This window comes from Pelobates fuscus, chromosome 10 (genome assembly GCF_036172605.1).
Source record: "Pelobates fuscus isolate aPelFus1 chromosome 10, aPelFus1.pri, whole genome shotgun sequence".
Lineage (NCBI taxonomy): Eukaryota > Metazoa > Chordata > Amphibia > Anura > Pelobatidae > Pelobates > Pelobates fuscus.
In genome coordinates this window covers 67,416,508-67,436,310 of record NC_086326.1, presented here as the reverse complement: position 1 = coordinate 67,436,310, position 19,803 = coordinate 67,416,508, and the positions used below count along the sequence as shown (strand labels likewise).

The window sequence follows — 19,803 nt, the reverse complement described above, 5'->3', positions numbered from 1 at the left end:
CGGTTGATGCCTAATTTGTACTGTGAAAGAGGATGTAAAATTATAAAAGTATAATAAGCAGTAAGGAAACCAAGAGGGACATTGTTTCCTCTGCTGAATATTACACTTCTTACAGTATTGGGAATATCATCACAATTACTTTTGAACAAGCAAACCGCATACAGAAATATAGCAAGGCACGTCATGTCTATTTCTTCAAGATATTGAGGTTCAAATTTATTCAAAATCTGTATAAATACGGTAGGTCCAAATTTCAGTGCATGAAACACTACACTGAAGTTCCAGTGGCTTGTTAGATCTCATAATATATGTTAGTAGTTCCTCACAAGAATGCCTGAAAATGTTATCTGAATTTACACAAACACTTGCCACTACACCTGCCTAACTAGATTGTGCTATTTTTGTGACATTTGGGATTTACATTAATACACCGTAAAAAAAATAAATAAAAAAAACCAGAAAAAAAAAAAATATCAATATGTATGTGTGCTTGATTTTTCAAATACTGTTTAGTGGAGAAAATGTGCCATCTTGTGGTGATCATTGGCATACAAATCAAATTAGAAGATAGTGGGCTAAAAGGTCAATATAAACAACTTAAATTTCTACATATGTTTCCAATGGGGGATTCTAAAAACCAGCAGATATCTTGTCTGCAGCATTTGAAAGCCCTCCCCTTCTTCTCCAGTCCAGATTTTCTCTTCGGCTGTCCAATCACATAATTCTTAAAAGTGCAGTGAGAATCTTTGCAAGACAGGTGGTCCGGCCAATGCCTGCTACTTGAGTTTAGTTCTACTAAACTAAACAATCAGAAAATAAGGAGGGCCAGCTGTCTGAATGGCAGCCAGGAGGTGTAACAAGGTTAATTTAGAGAGTGAAAAAACACAAAAAAAAAAAAAAAAAAAAAAAAAACCCACACACCACACGTCAATTTGTATTGAAATGAAAATATAATTGCACACTCATCACACAAAGCACTTAAGCAAGCTAAAGTGCTTTAGGTGTGAATGCCGTTTGATAGCAGCATCTGGGCACCCAGAGGATAAAGCTCTGCAGGACCTGTAGAAGTATGCATAACTATAAAAGCTATCAGTGCCTAGCTTGGAAACTAATTGCTCATTAGCCACAAGCTATCACTCAATGCTTCAAATCCTCTAAAGAACAGCCAACATACCTCCTATACAAGCCAACAGATTTATAGGGAAGAGAGATCACATGTAAGTTCCTCTCATTTCCCCTCAAACATGTAGTAATGAAAGGCTAAAAATACAGTGTGTACAGACGGTGTCTTGCAAAGCCTAGTGTCCCTAATGCTAGGAATTGATGGGTGCTGCACAAGTTATTTGGCAGCAGTGCAGCAGAGTATGCTCCTATGATGTTATGCAGTCCATTCCTAGCGATCACATAGTGGTAGATATACAATGACAAGTAAGTTTTCAGACTAGCTAACAGCACAACTGGAAATTTTGAGTCTGGTAATCTCATTCAAATTCAGTCGTCCCATTAGCTATTAGCAAGTAAAAATTAGAATCTGGGGAGTATAAATTCAGCTCATGTGAGTGTGCCATGGACTTTTCATGCTTGCAGTGGCGAGTAACTGTCAGAGGGAGATCTCTACCCATTACAGGGTGAAAAATGTAGATATGGCAAGTAGAAACTCACCCCTGTTGGGTATGCTGTGGCTTGGAGTGGCAAGCAGCAAAGGACTTCAAATTAATTTATATATTAAATTCTATAGTTTGATTATAAACACAATTTTTTTTTTTTACATTGGCATAAATATACAGTACGCAAAGTATTACATGAATAAAAGAGCATTACCTTGGAATGTAAAGGTTTTCCCTGCATTTGTTACACCGTATGTAAAAAGAAGTCGATTTTGACCTTTCATAAAATCGATCACCTGCTGCCTCATGGTCCCCTCAAAAAATTGAGTCTGTGTTGTCTCAGGACCAAAGACCTAAGCAAAAGGTACCCAGCAAAGAAAAGGTTAACAAGTGAAACCTATTCATAACATTAAATATCAATACAGGAGAAAATCAGCATTGCTTAATATATTTTATCAGGAAGAATACATTCTCTCACTAATCAAGCAGATAAAGCAAATCCCTGAATATACATTTGCAAGGATATAAAACAAGTATTCAGAATATTTGAATGTAGATTTTAACAGTTAAATGGTTCTCGAGTGGTTTAACCCCAAAATAGGTGTTTGAGCACCAATTCTCTGTTAGAGTCTGCAGCGCATAGTTTGTGATTAAAGTTCAGCTAACAGAGCAGGATAGAACTAAAAGCGAATTCTAAATATTAGCACTCTGTAATCTACTTGGGTTTTTACCCCCCCTGTGGAAAATATGTGAAAGTCATGTGGGGGTGGGGTTGCTTTCCAATGGGGATTTTAGTCGGGATGGGGTGGCTGCTATAAGCAAGTCTAGTGCTAGGAATGCAGATTTGTATCCCCAGCACTATAGTATCCCTTTAAATTTGAAATTCTTCACTAAATGGCAGAACATTGAGCCGTGATACAGGTTGTGGGGGGAGGGGGAGCACAGGGTTTGACTAAGCTGAGATCGCCTGGGTGCGAGAATTACCTGGACCAGTCTCTCGCTGGCACGGAAATCTTGCTCTGGCGGGTCGATTGAGGACTATGGAGTATCCCTCGAGACTCTCCATAGACAGAGCCAATTCCCTACAGCAGTCACTGGTGACAGCTGTCTGGATTGACTATGTAGTTCTGCTCAGAGTCCAATAAGGTCAGGATGAGAAAACATACAGAGACAAAGTAGTCCAAATTCTCAGCAATAACCCTGTAATTATGTTTTAGCTTCGCTTTCACCGCACAGCGCATCAGTTTAGAATTTCTAAATTCCTGCTCCATAGCCTCCTGTGTGTGATTAAATATTAAATTAACAGGGAAGGAGATAAGAAATTCTAAGCACACTGTGCTGTAAGATCTGATTGAATTCCTCTCTCCACCCCCCCCCCCTTTTATTAAGCTCAAGTTGTCTTGGTGCTTCTAGTGTTTCTTCAAATTGCTTAACAGCTCAATTCATTTTTATTTATGAAGCAAACCAATTCTTCACAGCTCTCATAGAAAGCAGTGCAAGCCACGCAGGTTAAAAAAAAAAAAAAAAAACCTGCAGTTTTCAAAAAAGAATACTGTAAATATTTTTACAGGATATACAAATATTCTACTTACTTGTGTAAAAGTAAACTTCTGAGCCATGAGACAAAAGCCTTTCTCACTCAGTCTGCAAGCCTGGGAACTCTGTGGAGCTTTTACTAAAACACTGCAGGCATCAGGAATACTGACACATTCCTAGAGAAAGAAGAGTAAAATTAATACAAATCTGCAATGATGGAAAATATACATCAGTTGGTATTGCCTCAAATTAGTACACAAATCATCACACACAGATTTGCAAATATTAAACCAAAAGTGAACAATTTAGGAACTTACTTGTTCTACTTCGTTACGATAATTAAAAGATTTAGAAAGTACCTAGTTAAATACAGATGTTAACCACAAAATGGCGGGAAAGTCACTTGCGAGCATTGAAACAAATCATCAACCAATGCTGTAGTGTGTTCTCAAAGATAGAAAAATCGTATTCAATTTATATGAAAAAATAAATAAATAAAAAAAAAAAAAAAAACACACATCAGAAGCGGATTTAAAGGACCACTATAGTGCCAGGAAAACAAACTTGTTTTCCTGGCACTATAGGGTCTGTAGGTCCCCCCCCACCCTCAGGGTCCCACTCTCGCCGGACTGAAGAGGTTAAACACTTACCTTTCGCCAGTGCCGGGCGCTAGGGAAATCTCCCTCTTCCGATGTCAGCACTGAAACTGCTATGTTTACTGCTGCAGGGTTAACCATAGATGGACCAGTCACCCAGACCACTTCATTGAGCTGAAGTTGTCTGGGTGCCTATAGTGGTCCTTTAACTATTCGTTGAAAAAAAAAAATTATATAAAAATAAAATAGTCATAAGCCATTCTTTTTAATTAAAATAAAGGCTCAAATCCATAAACTCTGAATGAATCCACCTCCTAAAATGTTTTTTTTGTGCTTACGATTGGTGAACACTGCATCCAAATCCACCAGCTCCCCTGACCAGACTTGAAGAATATCCAATTGAAGGGGTCTCATTTCGTGCCCCAGTCCTGTCAAGAGAGACCTATCAAGCGAATAAGATGAGATTTTTCCTAATTTACCAGCCAACCATGATCCAATAAGAATTGGAATGTGACTTGGATTTTTTTCTAGTTGTCAACTCAAACTGGCTTTGAGAAACCAACCACTTAAATAATAGACAACTGAAATTCCCTTTTATCAGAGGTGACAGAGGAAGGAGAAGCTTGGTAAATTATTTTGGAACAGTGGAGAGACCGAAAGAGGGGGCTTTGAATTGGAAATACAAAATTATTTTTCCTGCTTTGACAGCAAAGCTCAGGTACTACTTCCTTGAGCCAACTGCATCCGGACATAAAAATAGGTTTCCTTAAAATCCAAGGTGGCCATGTAGACCCCTCTGTGTAGCATATGCGTAACATAGTCTCCATCCAGAATTTTTGGTTTTGAATATACATGTTCACTTTTTTTTTTTTTTTTTTTAAGTCTAGGACGGCACGTAAGAATCTAGAACTAGAAGAGAAAAAAAAAAGGCTTGAAAAGATTCCATGAAATTGTTGCATCTTGGAAATCTACTTTACTCCTTTAACCTTTACTTCTTTAACCTTGCCAGTTTTTTACCAGACCAGATATCCTGCGGTTACCAACAGAAGATGTGAAACACACCAATATACACTGCATGTTCCATTTGCTTCTCTTATCTTGAGTGTGAACCTTTTGTCAGACATATACTTAGTCAGTTCTTCCAGTGGAGAACCAAACATTGTGTGCCTTTCGAACGGAAGCTTGCATAAAGCTACTTTAGAAGCTGTATCTGCAATTCAGGATTTTATTCAGATTACTCTTCTTGTTGAAGATGAGACCCATGATCAGGGCTGACTAGTGTCATGTCACATAAAAATTCATTAGCCAGTCTGATATCTTTCAGGAGACCTCCGTTCTTTGTCTGTTCCTTCGAGGAGACAATTTTCCAGAGGTTGTAACCAAAAACTGAGCTTTTGGCTATGGACACTCCTGCAATGCTGGCTTTTCTTTGGAAGGTTGCTCTGCTTGAAAAGATCTCCTGTAGGAAGTTCCACTCTCACTAAATCTAACTCACTCAATTTTTCAAATAAGTTTACTTACTGTTTGAAGGTAGTAGATCCTCCTGCTCAGTCCTGCCTTCAGCCTCTCAGCCCAAACCCTGGCTGTGTGCAGAAGATCGTTATCTCCCACACTAGGCTCTGATTGCTGACAGGCTACGGGTTACTACAGGAGACAGGAGGCGCGTTTATAGTGCCTCCTGTCTGCTGATAGCACGTTTGAGGTCTTTGCATTCATGAACTCGGAAGTCCATCTGGTGGTCATCTGAGTGACTGCCACTGGAGGTGTTCCTAACTACAAATGTAAACACTGTATTTACTTAGAAAATGCAGTGTTTACATGAGAAAGGCTGCAGGGAGCTATTGTTCTCACCTGAACAACCTCATTAAGCTGAAGTTGTTCAGGTGACTATAGTGCCCCTCTAACAAACCAATTTCCTTTGCCAGTAAACTAGAATCTGAAGTAAACTCCTGGCTAGATGCTTCTGACCAAGAGGTGTGTGAACATTCACCTGACAAGTCAGAATATGAAGGGGACCTTTGCCTTTAATACCCTTTACTGGTTCTGTCCCGGACAGATTTGTAATTTCTGGTTGTAGCGGGTGTCTCTTTAAATGCCTTAAAAATCTTTAAGGTTTTCCTAAAACGAGTTAAGAAAAGTATGCATTTTTTTTCTTCTGAGAAACTGCTATGTTTACACTAGGGTTAATACAGCCTCTAATGGCTGTCTCATTGACAGCCACTAGAGGCGCTTCTCACTACGCTGACGTCCATAGGAAAGCATTGAGAAATGCTTTACTATGGACTGGTTGAATGCACGCGGCTCTTTCCACACATGCAGCGCTGACTTCGGAAGAGGGAGAAGAGTTCCCCAGCGCCGGAGAAAAGCAAGTGTTTAACCCCTTCTGCACTGCGAGAGTGGGACCCTAAAAACTCTATAGTGCCAGGAAAACGAGTGTTTTCCTGGCACTGTAGTGGTCCTTTAAGGAAGAACATCCTTATTGTCCTGACGCTACATGCCAGGAAAATACTGGTCACGACTGAAATGCCAACACAATCCAAAGATACCATAAGATAGCGTTGGGACTACTTTGTCTTAAAATAAATTTAAGGTTTACAAAAGACAAAGCCCTGCTTGGACCCTTGTTAAATCCAAGCAGCCATTACAATTGACACATTTGAGATTCAGACAGATATATTGATGCTCCAACAATCTCACGTGATCATCCATAGGCCATGTTTACAATATAATGCAATAAGGCAATGTATTATGTTTAATCATCGGTTCTTGAATGATTGTTTTTGCTTACCTGGGCCTCATTTTGCTCAATCTCTAATGCAGTGAAGGGTCGGACCCGTAGGTAAACTTGCATATTTTCTTTATCATCCAAAACATTCTTCTGAAAGAAAGAACTAGTTTAGCATAGTTTTAAAACAGACTGTTCCCTCACCACCATTGTACAAAAACAAATAAAGTTAAAATGGGTAATACCAGCAGTGGAATGGATAATATCTAAGCCATAAATAATCTGTGGGTGGCTCAATATATATTTGACATTTCTACTCACAGTCAAAGGGAGAGAAAAAAAAAAAAAATGAAACCGCAGCAAACCCACAAAAGCTTTTGTATATGCAGTACCTACCCTCCCCCCCTCCAAAAAATATAAAAATTAAAGGAGCATTTCAGAAGACACATAGGTTAGGTTAGAAGACACCAAGACACATATGAGGTAGGTTTTCCGTTCATTAATTTGCTTCAGTTTGTTTTTAAAGGGACACTATAGTCACCCAGACCACTTCAGCTCAATGAAGTGGTCTGGGTGTCAGGTCCCTCTGGCGTTAACCCTGCCTGATGTAACCATAGCAGTTTCTGAGAAACTGCTATGTTTACATATGGGGTTAAGCCAGCCTCTAGTGGCTGTCTTCTGGACAGCCACTAGAGGCGCATCGACAATGATTGAGGCATATTATGCCTCAAATCCCGCAGAGCGTAAATAGGAAAGCATTGAAAAATGCTTTTCTATGGGCAGAGCTTAAAGGGAAACTCCAGTGCCAGGAAAACGATCCGTTTTCCTGGCACTGGAGGGTCCCTCTCCCTCCCACCCCCCAATCCCCAGTTACTGAAGGGGTGGAAACCACTTCAGTCACTTACCTGAGGTAGCGGCGATATCCCTCGTCGCTGCCTCCGCCTCCACGCCGCTCCTCCTCTGCATTGCATCGGCCGGTGTTTCTTGTGCTATGAAGGAGGAAGTGACCTCTAGTGGTTTATAAAAAACTGCAATAATTACACTTGCAGGGTTAGGAATAGTGGGAGTTGGCACCCAGACCACTCCAATGAGCAGAAGCCTGGAGTGTCCCTTTAACTCCTGAAGTAAACGGACATGATTTGGGGCGGCGCCGACCAACCTGCACGGCAAATCTCATACTCTTCCACCCCCTCTCCCCCCCCCCCCCCTTCCTCTGGACCGGTGGGGGTTATCCTGGTCCCCACTGAAAAGGACCTGTCTAATTGCCCCAACCCTAAGAACCTGATCAGCGACAGTCATATACAAGATGGCAGATGACAGGGACATTAAGGTGCAGGGCCAAAAATGGGACTAGGGCAATCAATTGTACCACAACGAGCAACAGCCTTACATCCATTCAGTGCCCCATGGAGCGACTCCTGCACAGGCATCACTTTTGGGAAGCCCTTGAAAACCGCAGAGCCCAACCGCCACCCCAAACACTGATAGCTGAATGGAGGGGCGAGAGCCAGAGGGCACGAGGGGCTCCCTTGGGCCAAACAAACACCCGTACACCTGTACCTCCTGCTATTGGCCTACCTGGGCTGAGGACCATCAGGGGCATGACCCCGAGACACCGCCCACACGGACAGAGGGCGCCCCGTCGCAGGCGGCGGTACAACATCGGAGCCCCCCGCCACTCCAGACCTGGGAAGGACCCGGCCCACCAAGGTTTCCGAGTCCGTGGACTTGAGATGTCATCCTCTACACAGGCCTGGGGCTGGAGGGAGCAGTCTCCCCGCCCTCAACGTGCTGCCACCTCTGACCGCTACCATGCTCTGGGCACCACAAGCACCGAAAAGGGACGGCAGCTACGAGGTACCTCATACAACAGACACAGCAGAATACCCTTTGATGGACTCATTAGCTGCCTCCGAGCAGCGCCCAAACGAGGAGTAGGGTGAAGTGCCTCTGCAAAGGAGACGGCTTGCACACCAGACGCCGACAGCCTGCTAACCCGAAGGACTACACAAAACTAAGTGATGCCCAAGCTCTAAGGGATGCGTTCCAGGGACTCCTGGGCCTGTTTAATGTACTCTCCAACGTACTCTCCAAAAATGCCCCAACACGACTTCTTATTTCTAGCAAGAGCCCTGACATCGCCTAATGTATTTAATTGTCCTCACGGGTTTTACTATTAACACCGGGGGGGCAATAGGGTCTCAGTACTATATACATAGCAGATGCTCGCCACTAGATTTCAGCGTGTTTAAACCCTTTTTAAGGAACAAGAGATTAGCTTGCATTTCAATACTCAGCAGTTAAATAATCATAACGCACTAGTTTGTTATAACTTAGTATGCACTGTTTTTGTACCAATTGTTCTGTTACAAACGATGCCTCAGTAACACTTATGATTTTGCTTTATAGTTATGGGCAGACTGTTACTCATCTTATAATAAAAAAAGAGGCTAACGAACACTCAGAGATGATATAACCTGCAATGTAATACCCTCATCTTGTATGAAAACCTATCGTCTCCTCTTTCTCATTCTGTATCCTTGCAATCTTGTGCCTCAAAAAAAAAATTAAAAAAAAAAAAAAAATGCTTTTCTACAGACACTTTGAATGCGCATGCGCGTTCGGCACCGGTGACGCCAGACAAGGATGCTGACATCGGCAGGGAAGGAGAGGTAAGGGAGCCCATCGGGGGAAAGGGTTAGTAGCTGAAGGGGTTTTAACCCCTTGAGTGCCGCGGGAGGGGGCACCCTCAGGGTACTATAGTGTCAGGAAAACCAAGCGGTTTTCCTGACACTACAGTGTCCCTTTAATTGTTTTGCTCCATAAGTTCACCATTTCCACACTCCCTCCCTGTATCATTTCAGTTTTTTTACACTAAAATACTGTTGAGCACGTACACAATGTAACCAACATATATTTCTGGGTGTTTTAGCTAAAGAGACAAGGGACACAAGGAAAGTACTACACTTTGAGTCTATAACAAGGCCTGCAAATTAACCTGCAATGCCTAACATGTACCCACAAATCTAGAAATATTGATGGTGCACAAGCCACAAGTTCAGTGCATCTGTCCATTTTGTCCTATTATTCTTTATCAGGTCAGCAACTAAGTTAAGGGTGTAACTTTGTAGTGGCAAGTAACTTGCAGCCTTTCAGCACTGCAACAACAACCATTAACGTACATCTTCCAGAAACCATTGTGGGGGGGGTCCTTTTTGGTTTTTTTAAGCTAAATCTTTTTAATACACAGTGCATCATATTTAGAAAGAAAAACAATTAATGGTTCACGGTCAGCTTGGAATGGTACTTTCAATGTATGTTACCCCAGGGCTTAACAAATTAGTTTGAAATCTAGGAGCCCCCTAAACAAGTTAGAAGCCAGTTTTTCTTAAACTAGCCAAGTTTAAATTTCTAGTCACCATGCCGACCTGGCATTTGTCAAGCCCTGTATTAGCCACTGATGAATTTAGACGTATCAATGGAAATCAAACTACAAACTGAAAAAGTTCAGACAGATGAGATTTCTGCTGTCAGCTGATTATAATTAGTTTCTCTGTTCTTTGTATATTCAATTTAGATAAAATGATGTGATTCTAAATGGCTCAATTCTAATGGTGCATATTCTTTGAAGCTGTGTTTTTAAAAAGAGATTTTAGTGTAGACATATGTATACTTTTACGATATATCGGTAATTGCTACAATACCACATTCAGTTTGATTCATGGAAAAGCAGTATTACGTGATCTCTCTTATTTGTATACATTTCCACCAAAATGAGAAGAGGATGCTGTATGGTCATGTGGACATGCTCTTCCACAAACCAAGCCAGAAATGGCGTTACAGCGATTCAAGGTAAATCTCTTCCTGTTTGCACAAAATCAGCAAAGAACGAGCTGATAGTTGTCAGGACTTTGCCTTATCTCTTCAGTTACTGGTTGATTGGGTCGAGGTCAGGCTTACACCTATTGGAGGGACTTTTAAAAGAAGACAGAATAGATTAGCGGCATCATCTGATTGAAGAAGCCGATCAGCGCAACAAGTCTTGGATGGGAAGATTTTCCACTGGATTCTTTTATAGTTTGTGGTGATAAGGTAATTTATACCTTTTTTAGAGTTTTATTTTGTAATTAAAGTATATCTGTTGAATCTTCAGTGGCTGCTACTTAGATCTCCATGGAGCTGATGTTTCCCATAACTTCAAGGCAATTTATAAGAGACAGGTATTTTGGGCACCTGAATAAAGTGAGCAGGTTTCCATTATCTTATTTACTTACCAGACCGAACCCAATATTCCACACAATTCGTCTTTTGCCCTTTTTAGCTTTCAAGCATTAAAAGAAAATGTAATTAAGAACATAGTGTTCACCTTAAAGGTACAGAAGCCACTAATAATACAGCCGAAATTTTAATGGCTCTAATAAAGTGTGAGGATTTCTAATTCACACTTAACATGGAATATTTGTAATCAATATAACAATAGATGAAATTCCTGTTCGAATTCCCAAGTGTTTAACTGGGCATGCGCGGGCATTTCACAGCGCTATCTAGTGTGGGCAGATGACGATCTACTCACACAAAGATGGCGGCGCCCAGGACCTAGGTCCAGGCACAAAATAAAGATTTAAAAAGAGGTAATATGGGGGGCTTAGGGGCATTTGTGGGTGACTAGGGGGACAATTCGAAGTAGTGGAGTTGGGAAGGGGGTAAAAACACAAAAAAGAAAATGGATTAGGCCATGACAGTGTCGCTTTAATAGTACAGAGGTTGGCAGTGTCTATGTGCAGTAAATAGCCCCAGTTTTTGCAAACTGCTTATAAACAATTTGACAAAACAGAGGAATGAAGCGCAGATGTTGTGGAATACATCTTCCACGTTACTCTTATAGCCATAATGCTGGCAAAGCATCAGTTCACAACATCTGTTTTTCAGAAGGTTTCCTATCCCTGCTCTAGGACAAGAAGGTAAGGAAACCCTCTGCACTCCAGATCTTGCAGACTGTAATGGATCACCTGGCACCCCAACTGAGTACCTCCGTTAAAGGATGCTCCTAGCGTTTCCTGAGGACTCCAATGTGCAGTAAATAGCCCCAGTTTTTGCAAACTGCTTATAAACAATTTGACAAAACAGAGGAATGAAGCGCAGATGTTGTGGAATACATCTTCCACGTTACTCTTATAGCCATAATGCTGGCAAAGCATCAGTTCACAACATCTGTTTCTCAGAAGGTTTCCTATCCCTGCTCTAGGACAAGAAGGTAAGGAAACCCTCTGCACTCCAGATCTTGCAGACTGTAACGGATCACCTGGCACCCCGACTGAGTACCTCCGTTAAAGGATGCTCCTAGCGTTTCCTGAGGACTCTAAGCACTCTGGCAGACACCACAATCACCGAATCTGAGACGCATATGAATCCTCTCAAGTCTCTGAATGCTGTAGACAGTTGAATAGGAACCATACGAATAGGTTTGCACTCCTAGCAGTCAAACTGGAACAGCATGCAATAAATCCTTCCCCCAATAATGAGACGACACTTCACTTTGGGGGTAAAACAGGAACTCTGGACTGGCTCATCCAGCCTGGCTTTTATTACACTTGTACACTTACAGGCCACACCCAGGGGGAGGCATAAAATAACCAATCACATACATGGTTCAACCCACACATCCCCTCCCCTCAGATAACAGTAAACCCAATTATACAGTACACATTTTTAGCCAAGTTCTGGATGTACCCCAAAAACAGGGGGTACACCTTTAAATAGCCCTTATTCACGGGGACAACATATCCAAAAATCAGGTCATTCAGATAAACGGTTCGGGAGATATAGGGTTCCAAAGATTTGACCGACCGCAATGGGTAAAGTATCCGAAAACAGTTCCATGCATTTTGGCCCTGCGGTCGGTCACAGACATGGGAATGAAACAGACGAATTGCCTGGGTTATGGAGGCTAAGGGGGATTCGAATGAATCCCCTAGTTCGTGGGGTTCTTTCTACCGAACGGCGGGCCGTTCGGTAGTTCCCATACGAACTTCTGGAAGTATGGAGGTCTCAGCGGTGTTTGCCTAGTCGAGTGTCCGATTTTAGTTCCAGACACTCGACGGCAAAACACCGCTGTTCGGGAGTTTAAGATGGCCGCCGCCACGTGTTCGTTTCCCGAATGGCGGCCACCCAGAGGACAAAGAATACATTACACTGATTGCCAATTACCCGTTTGCAACATTGTTGCGAACGGTAATTGGAGGCATACTTATTCCTGGGTGGTCTGGTTGTTCGGTAGTATAATGAATGGAGTGATTCTACCGAACAATCAGTTGAATGCTGCATACATATAACCAAGGTTAACTCAACATATAAATACATACATGATATTAAAGGCAGTATTACTGTAATATGCTCCACAGTCTTAAAGGGACAGTAGTCCCAAAAGTCCCAATATGTCCACAGATGATTTTAAAAGGGCCAGCAGTCGCACAATAAAATACAATATGCCCCAAATAACCCAGGGGCCATAGTCAGCAGGTAGGAGGCTAGCAAACAGGCTTCTCCAGGGCCCAGTGGCGAGGTTGGTTTCGCCACACAGACATCTACCATAATTATCTTACATTCATAATCCTGGCAAAGCATCATGGGAAATTAAGTCCACAACACCATAGTGCCAAAGGTTGCTTACGCCTGCTCTAGGAAATCTAACTACTAGATATATTTCATCTAGCTCAAACCGGTGCAGCTTCCCAGAAGCTCATTCTGAGGGAATTTTTATTGTCACATCTCTATAATGCAGGCGGCACTGAGATGTGATGATCAATACAATTTAGGCCCATGTTTTTTGTATTTCACCAGTTACACCATGGTACAAAACAAAATAGCAAGCATGGCTGCCGCTGCTCAAAAAGAGAAGCTCTTGTGGAAAGAAATCAATTTTCGATGATGAACTTACTTGATTAGTTTCAGATTCACATTCTCCTAGTAAAAGAAATTTTTCAGCAAGGTTTGTTCGGAGGTCATCAATTGGCTGCGGATCTGCCACTTGTGGAAAATATACTCCCTCACCAAGATACGATGGTCTACGGTGAAGACCTTCATTGAAATCCATATTCCCTAAAAAGGTGTAAATATGAAGAGGTTGATTAAAGGTCACAAATAAATGTATGAGAGAGATGTATCTTACATACCCAAACACCTTTAGAAAACTCAGTTATTTAGAATTACCAGATTGGCAATATATGTGCATTTTACTTAGAAGTGTATTTTAACAAAAAGGAAAACGAACAAATTGCGTGAAACTGCAGAACTCAGGAAAGAAGTTAAACCATCCTAAAACTGTGTGACTACAAACACTAGGGGAAGGCCAGGGCAGTCCTGGCACTATAACCACAACGAGCTGTAGAGGTTATGGTGCTTGGAATGTTCATGTAAGTGTATACATCAACAGACATTTACTATACACAAGTAATTGCTGCTCACACCACTTATGCAGTGTCCATTATATAAAAGAAACATATTTCCGAACCATTATTTATTATTTTTATTTATTTTTTTAATTTCTGCTCAGGCCAGAATACAAAAACAAAAATAACAGGACTGTTCCTGAAATTTAGGATGTGGGTAATAAAAGAGAGACAAATTCCATATGTCATATTCTTCAAATAGTGCCATCCTTTAACCCCTTAACGACGAGTGACGGACGAGGTCCGTCACTCAGGGGAATGCGTTAATGACGAGTGACGGACCTCGTCCGTCACCCGTTAAAATTAACCCCAGATCGCCGCAATCGCGGCGATCGTGGGGTTAATGGTGCTCCGGTCTGCCTCTGCATTAGAGGCAGACCAGGAGCACCGGATCGGGCTGTCAGAGTACATGTGCCCGCTCTGACAGCATGTCTGAGCGGGCACATTCGCTCTCTATACTCACCTCCGCCTCCCTGCACTTCCTGGTTCTGTGTGAAGTGCAGGGAGACGGATCTTCAGTGATCCTGCCCCCTGGTGGAAAAAAAAAATAGTAAAATTAAAATCCCACCCCCCTTTACCCATTTTAATAAAAAATTAACCCCTTCCCTGCCAATTGATCACTGACTACAGTGATCAATTGGCAGGGATTACATTTTACTAAGATCTGATTTTTTTTTAACCCCTGAGGGTTAATTCTTTTTTTTTTTAACCCTCAGGGGTTCAATTTATTTTATTAATTAACTTAAATATTTTAAAATTATGAATTTAGCTAGCTGGGGAGGGTGGAAGTTAGTGGGGAATTGGGGGATTTAGTATTACGCTAACTAGGGGTTAACGTTAAAAAAAGTTTAAAAATAAGCTTTAAAAAGTTAAAAAATTAAGTTAAAAAAAAAGTTTTAATAACATTTAAGTAAAAAATAAAAATAAACCCTTTACCCAGTCCAAATAAAAATTAACCCCTTCCCTGCCAACCGATCACTGCCTACAGTGATCAAAATACAGATCACAGTATTATACTGTTCTAAATTTTTTTTTTTAACCCCTGACGATTAACTTTTATTTATTTTTTAACCCTCAGGGGTTAAATTTATTTAATTAACTAATTTAAATATTGTATAATTAAATATTTTGCTAGCTGGGGTGGGTGGGAGTTATGGGAAAATGGGGAATTTACTGTTTGTGCTGCTTACTGCTAGTTAGGGGTTAACGTAAAAAAAAAGCTTAGAAAAATGTTAAATCTGTAAAAAAAGTTTTACGAAAGTTTAGGAAACTTTAAAAAAATGAATAATCAAAACAAAAGTTTAAAAAATAGTTTTAAAAAGTAAAAAAATACATTTAATAACGCTCATTACCACTACACCTGGTACAAGCTAGCGGAAAAATGATCCCACGCTAAGGTTCAAAATATGCCTTTTGAAATACCCTGGGATGTCTTCTTTAAGAAATGGTATGGCTTTATGGGGTATTTGGTTTATATAGCCTGGTAAAATACTCTAAAATGGGACATGGGCACAGCGTAAAAATTTAAAGTTTGAAAAAAAATGGAATGGCTGTGTCCCAAATGTGCCCCTCCGATGTCCACATATACCTAGCAAAGGTACATACGGGGGTATTTTTGTACTCAGCAGACATAGCTGAGCAAAATATGAAGTATTATACAGTGGTAGTACACATATGGTTTGCAAAATATACTGTGCAAACTCACTTTGTGTGTCAAAAAGGCAGAAAAAAAACGCTTATAACCACTACACCTGGTACACGCTAGCGGAAAAATGATCCCACGCTAAGGTTCAAAATATGCCTTTTGAAATACCCTGGGGTGTCTACTTTAATAAATGGTAGGCCTTTGTGGGGTAGTTTGAATTTAAAACCTGCAAAGATGCTTGGAAATTGCACATAGGACCGGCGTCAAAATTCAATGTTCGGTCAAAACTGATATGGCTTGGTCTCCTATATGGCACTGTAGCTTCACAAAATAGTGCCATAGACATACAATGGGGGTGTCCTTTTACTCAGAAGACTTAGCTGAGCATAATTTGGGGGGTTTGAACTTAGTGGCACACATGAAATATACAAAATGCCCAGCAAAAATGCAATCCGTATGTAAAATATGCACAAAATTATTTTTTACCACATACTTTGGCATGTAATGGTAAAAAAATGGGGGCATGTTAAGGCACAATATGCACCTTATGAGATACCCTGGAGTGTCTACTTTTACAAATGGTAGGCCTTTGTGGGTTTTTTTTGAACAGTCAAACTACTATAATACCCCAAATGGAAGCATAGGCTCATTAAATCCGTCTCTCAAAATTCTACTGTGAATACTGAAAAGGACAGGTCTCCTGTATGGCACTGTAGCTTCACAAAATAGTGCCATAGACATACAATGGGGGTACCGTTGTACTCAGCAGAAGTAACTGAACACATAATAAAACTTTGTACAGGAATAGCACACACCAACTTTACAAAATACACATGAGAAGTTCTTTGTTATAAGTTTGTGTGCGAAAACCCCCAAAAAACACAATTTTACTCCAATATTTAGCAGAGGTTGGCGGTAAAATGGCTACGTAGAAAGTGTCAAAACAACCTTAGGTAAATAGCCTGTGGTGTCTACTTTATATAAATATATACTTTTGTGTGGCAATTTTGTTTTCTTTTATGGCTATTAGGCTTACAAGACAAACATACCAAATTCTAAAATCGCTCCACATAAAAAGTTTATTTTACTCCTTGTGCTTTGTGACCTGTAACTACCAAAAAAAACTTAAAATCACAGACACATTATATATTCTGTAATTCAGAACTAAATGAATTTATTTTAAATTACTTTCCTTAACCTGCACTAATTATGTACACATTATTATTGCAAAAACTGTAAAAAAAAACACACAAAAATTCATTTTTTTGCATATTTCTGTATTTTTTTTTATAATAAATAAGCATTTATATATATATATGTGTTACATCAAATTAAAGCCCTTTCTGTCCTTTAAAAAACGGTATATAATATGTGTCGGTGCAATAAATTAGTAAAATGCAAATTGCAGTTGAACGCAAATAGCAAAAAATGCCGTTGTCATTAAGTGAAAGACAAGCTTCTGAAGCTCTGTCCTTAAGGGGTTAATGTAGCTAAAACTAATTTGAGTTGCTATATGCAACAGCCAAGTGCTAAGAGGCATACCTTTGCATGCCTGCACCTGTAAGTGATACATAGCAATTCTGACTGCAGCCCAGTATGTAAACATTGCTAGCAGGGAGTGTCATGGAAAGGTCTACCTGCCATTCAATGATAGTGGTAGGTGTAGGAGCATGAATGGGTGTATTGCAATAGCACCCAGCCTCTGGCTACCTTATAACCAAAAGGAATGTTTAGGCACTCGCTATAATGGAAGAGAGAGGACAGCAGTAAATCACACAAAGATTCCCAATACATTGTAACAATATTAAATAGGTCACAGCAAAAATAGATAAACAGGACAAATAATAGTGCAATAAGTACTCACCTTATTGTTATATTGCACTATTACTTGTTCCGTTTTTCTGTTCTTTTATGAAGATGCACATTGCAGTTTAGTAAAAAAAAAAAAATCCAGATTGATATGTAATTACACCCAAGTTTTTTTTTTTTGTCACAATTTTCCTTATTTTCCTTTTGAATGCGGTTTATCTATTTTTGCTTTGGCTACCTTTCCCTATACCTGTACAAGGGCATAAAGTGACAAAGTGAATTCCTAAATCCTACTCACATCACACCAAATTAACTTCACTGCCACCACTCAAGAACCTTTGATACGTTTATCTTGGGTTATGAGTTCTCAATTATACCCCATTAAACTGAAAACAAATTTTGCAATATTCTACACAATTAAGAGTTTGTTAATGTGACTACAACTTTGTCTAAGGATTTTTGTCAGATACTAGAGCCCAAAGACAGATTACAGGAGATGTGGATTTAAAATTATCTTTATGTACACACATACACACGTCATATGCCTCGTTTCCACTGAGCGGATCGGTTCGGGTTGGTACAGTTTGGAAGGTTTAGAATGGACCAGCCCATTCTGGTGAGCGTTTCCACTGCAAGTCAGACCTTCAGGGTTTAGAAAAAATGCTCTTCCTGTCCACCAATCAATGGATTGTATAGTAGTTCCGCCCTAACCGAACCGTTCCATTTTCTATGGCCCTACATCTGAAGCAGGACCCTGAATGGATTGGTACGGTTCGCTTGTATGGACCACTTTCATAATGGAAACACCCAAAATAGCGAACCGTACCGATCCGCTCAGTGGAAACGAGGCATAAGGGACTGAAATGGTAGACCAATCTACTTGTCCTGACACAAAATAATATCAATTACAAAATTGTTTTCACAAATCAAACCTAAATGTAAAAATGGAAGCACAAATAGCTTATCTGGAAAGATTCTGTAACTTTATTATAGTTAGAACAAGGGTATATTTGCCTCAATTCTGCAAAAATTCCAAGTTTTATTAATTACTGAGAAAGGTACGTTTCTTTCCAAGCCAGATTTGTGAATGGGGAGTTACTGATTGTCTGAGAGCGTCAGCTGACCCTCTCGGTGCTTCCCAAAACTGAAATTTCTGAAACTGGTGTTCTATCAAATTTCTATATCCATCACAATTCTATACAAACGTCACTTCCGATGAGCCCGTAATGCACACTAGCTCGTCTCTCTGTTCTAGAAATCTGCCGGAGGCTCCGTGTACAGCCTCTGCGTCACCGAAAGTGATGCAAAAAATCAGCTGGGCCAGTAACATCCATCAGATATAGAAATCCAACAAGTGTATAGCGTATGCGCACAACCACTGCGTCATCCCATAGCTCTCCACAACCCCTGTTTTTCGCCCCAACCCCCCCCCCCACATCCCTGTGTGTTACACCTCTAAGTCTACACTGTGTTTGTCACTGCACAGTAGCACGTCAGTTGTTCATGCGCATCGCATGCACTGAGCGAGATGATGTTGCGTCCCTTAAATAAGGGGTGTAGTCTGCGCTGGACACCCATTAGATTTCTATAACTGATGGATGTTAATGGGCCAGCTGATTTCGCGTCACTTTCGGAGATGTGACGGGCGCGTACATGCCCTATACAGTTGTCAGATTTTTAGTGGCCCAGCTGATTTCACATCACTTCTGGTGACGCCGAGGAGGGGTCACATTTTTATGCCTGTGAGACGTGTGCGCACCGTAAGTGAGGCAGGCTCACCACAAGTGACTTGGGTATAGTAAGAGAGGTAGGCGTACCTCCAGGCACTGTATCAACTTCATTTTGATGAAGGCGTTTTGGTGCCTTAAGGTGACTAAACAATTCTTGCAGCAGGCCACTATGTAATTATTACTAACAGCAAGTGCATGTCAAACTTATGGCAAGGTAAAAGGGAACTGAGCAAGCAAGGTATGCCAGACCCTCCATGTTTACCTGGACACCCCTCTATGTGGCACTCACAAGTCCCAGCAGGACATTTATTAAGTTTGAGAATCCACATTAATTAAAATATTGCTGAATCGCCTTCCCTGTCCAACACATATCAATGTTACCTGCCGCAGGGCAGCATTTCTCCAGTACTGACCGTCAGCAGGTAAAAGTTGTGTGTGTCATGGGGTAACATGGCGGGTCATGGGGTAACATGGGGTAACATGGCGGGTCATGGGGTAACATGGCGGGTCATGGGGTAACATGGCGGGTCAGGGCTGAACGGTCTGAGGTAACATGGCGGGTAATGGCTATGGCGTACACGGTGCACTAGTGACTGGAGGCCCCGCCATGTTGACCCAGACATGCCCACAGTATACACGGTCCGCGACCATACCCACCTCAACCACCGCGAGAGCGGCTCTTATAACCGCTCGGATTGCACGCACCC

At 41.0% G+C, this 19,803-nt stretch overlaps 1 protein-coding gene across 1 annotated transcript in view; it reads right to left on the bottom strand.

Moving 5' to 3' along the window:
* The window catches only part of KIF20B (kinesin family member 20B), an 84,743-nt gene extending 65,253 nt beyond the window's left edge, over positions 1–19,490 (bottom strand). Inside the window, exons 1-5 of the mRNA XM_063433835.1 lie at positions 19,359–19,490; positions 13,402–13,562; positions 6,528–6,617; positions 3,200–3,319; positions 1,822–1,960 (exon numbers count right to left, since the gene is read on the bottom strand). Of these exons, the coding sequence (XP_063289905.1) occupies positions 1,822–1,960; positions 3,200–3,319; positions 6,528–6,617; positions 13,402–13,562; positions 19,359–19,425 (577 nt within the window). The 5' untranslated portion in view covers positions 19,426–19,490. The remainder of the gene's footprint in view (positions 1–1,821; positions 1,961–3,199; positions 3,320–6,527; positions 6,618–13,401; positions 13,563–19,358) is intronic.
* Positions 19,491–19,803: the final 313 nt, after the last annotated feature.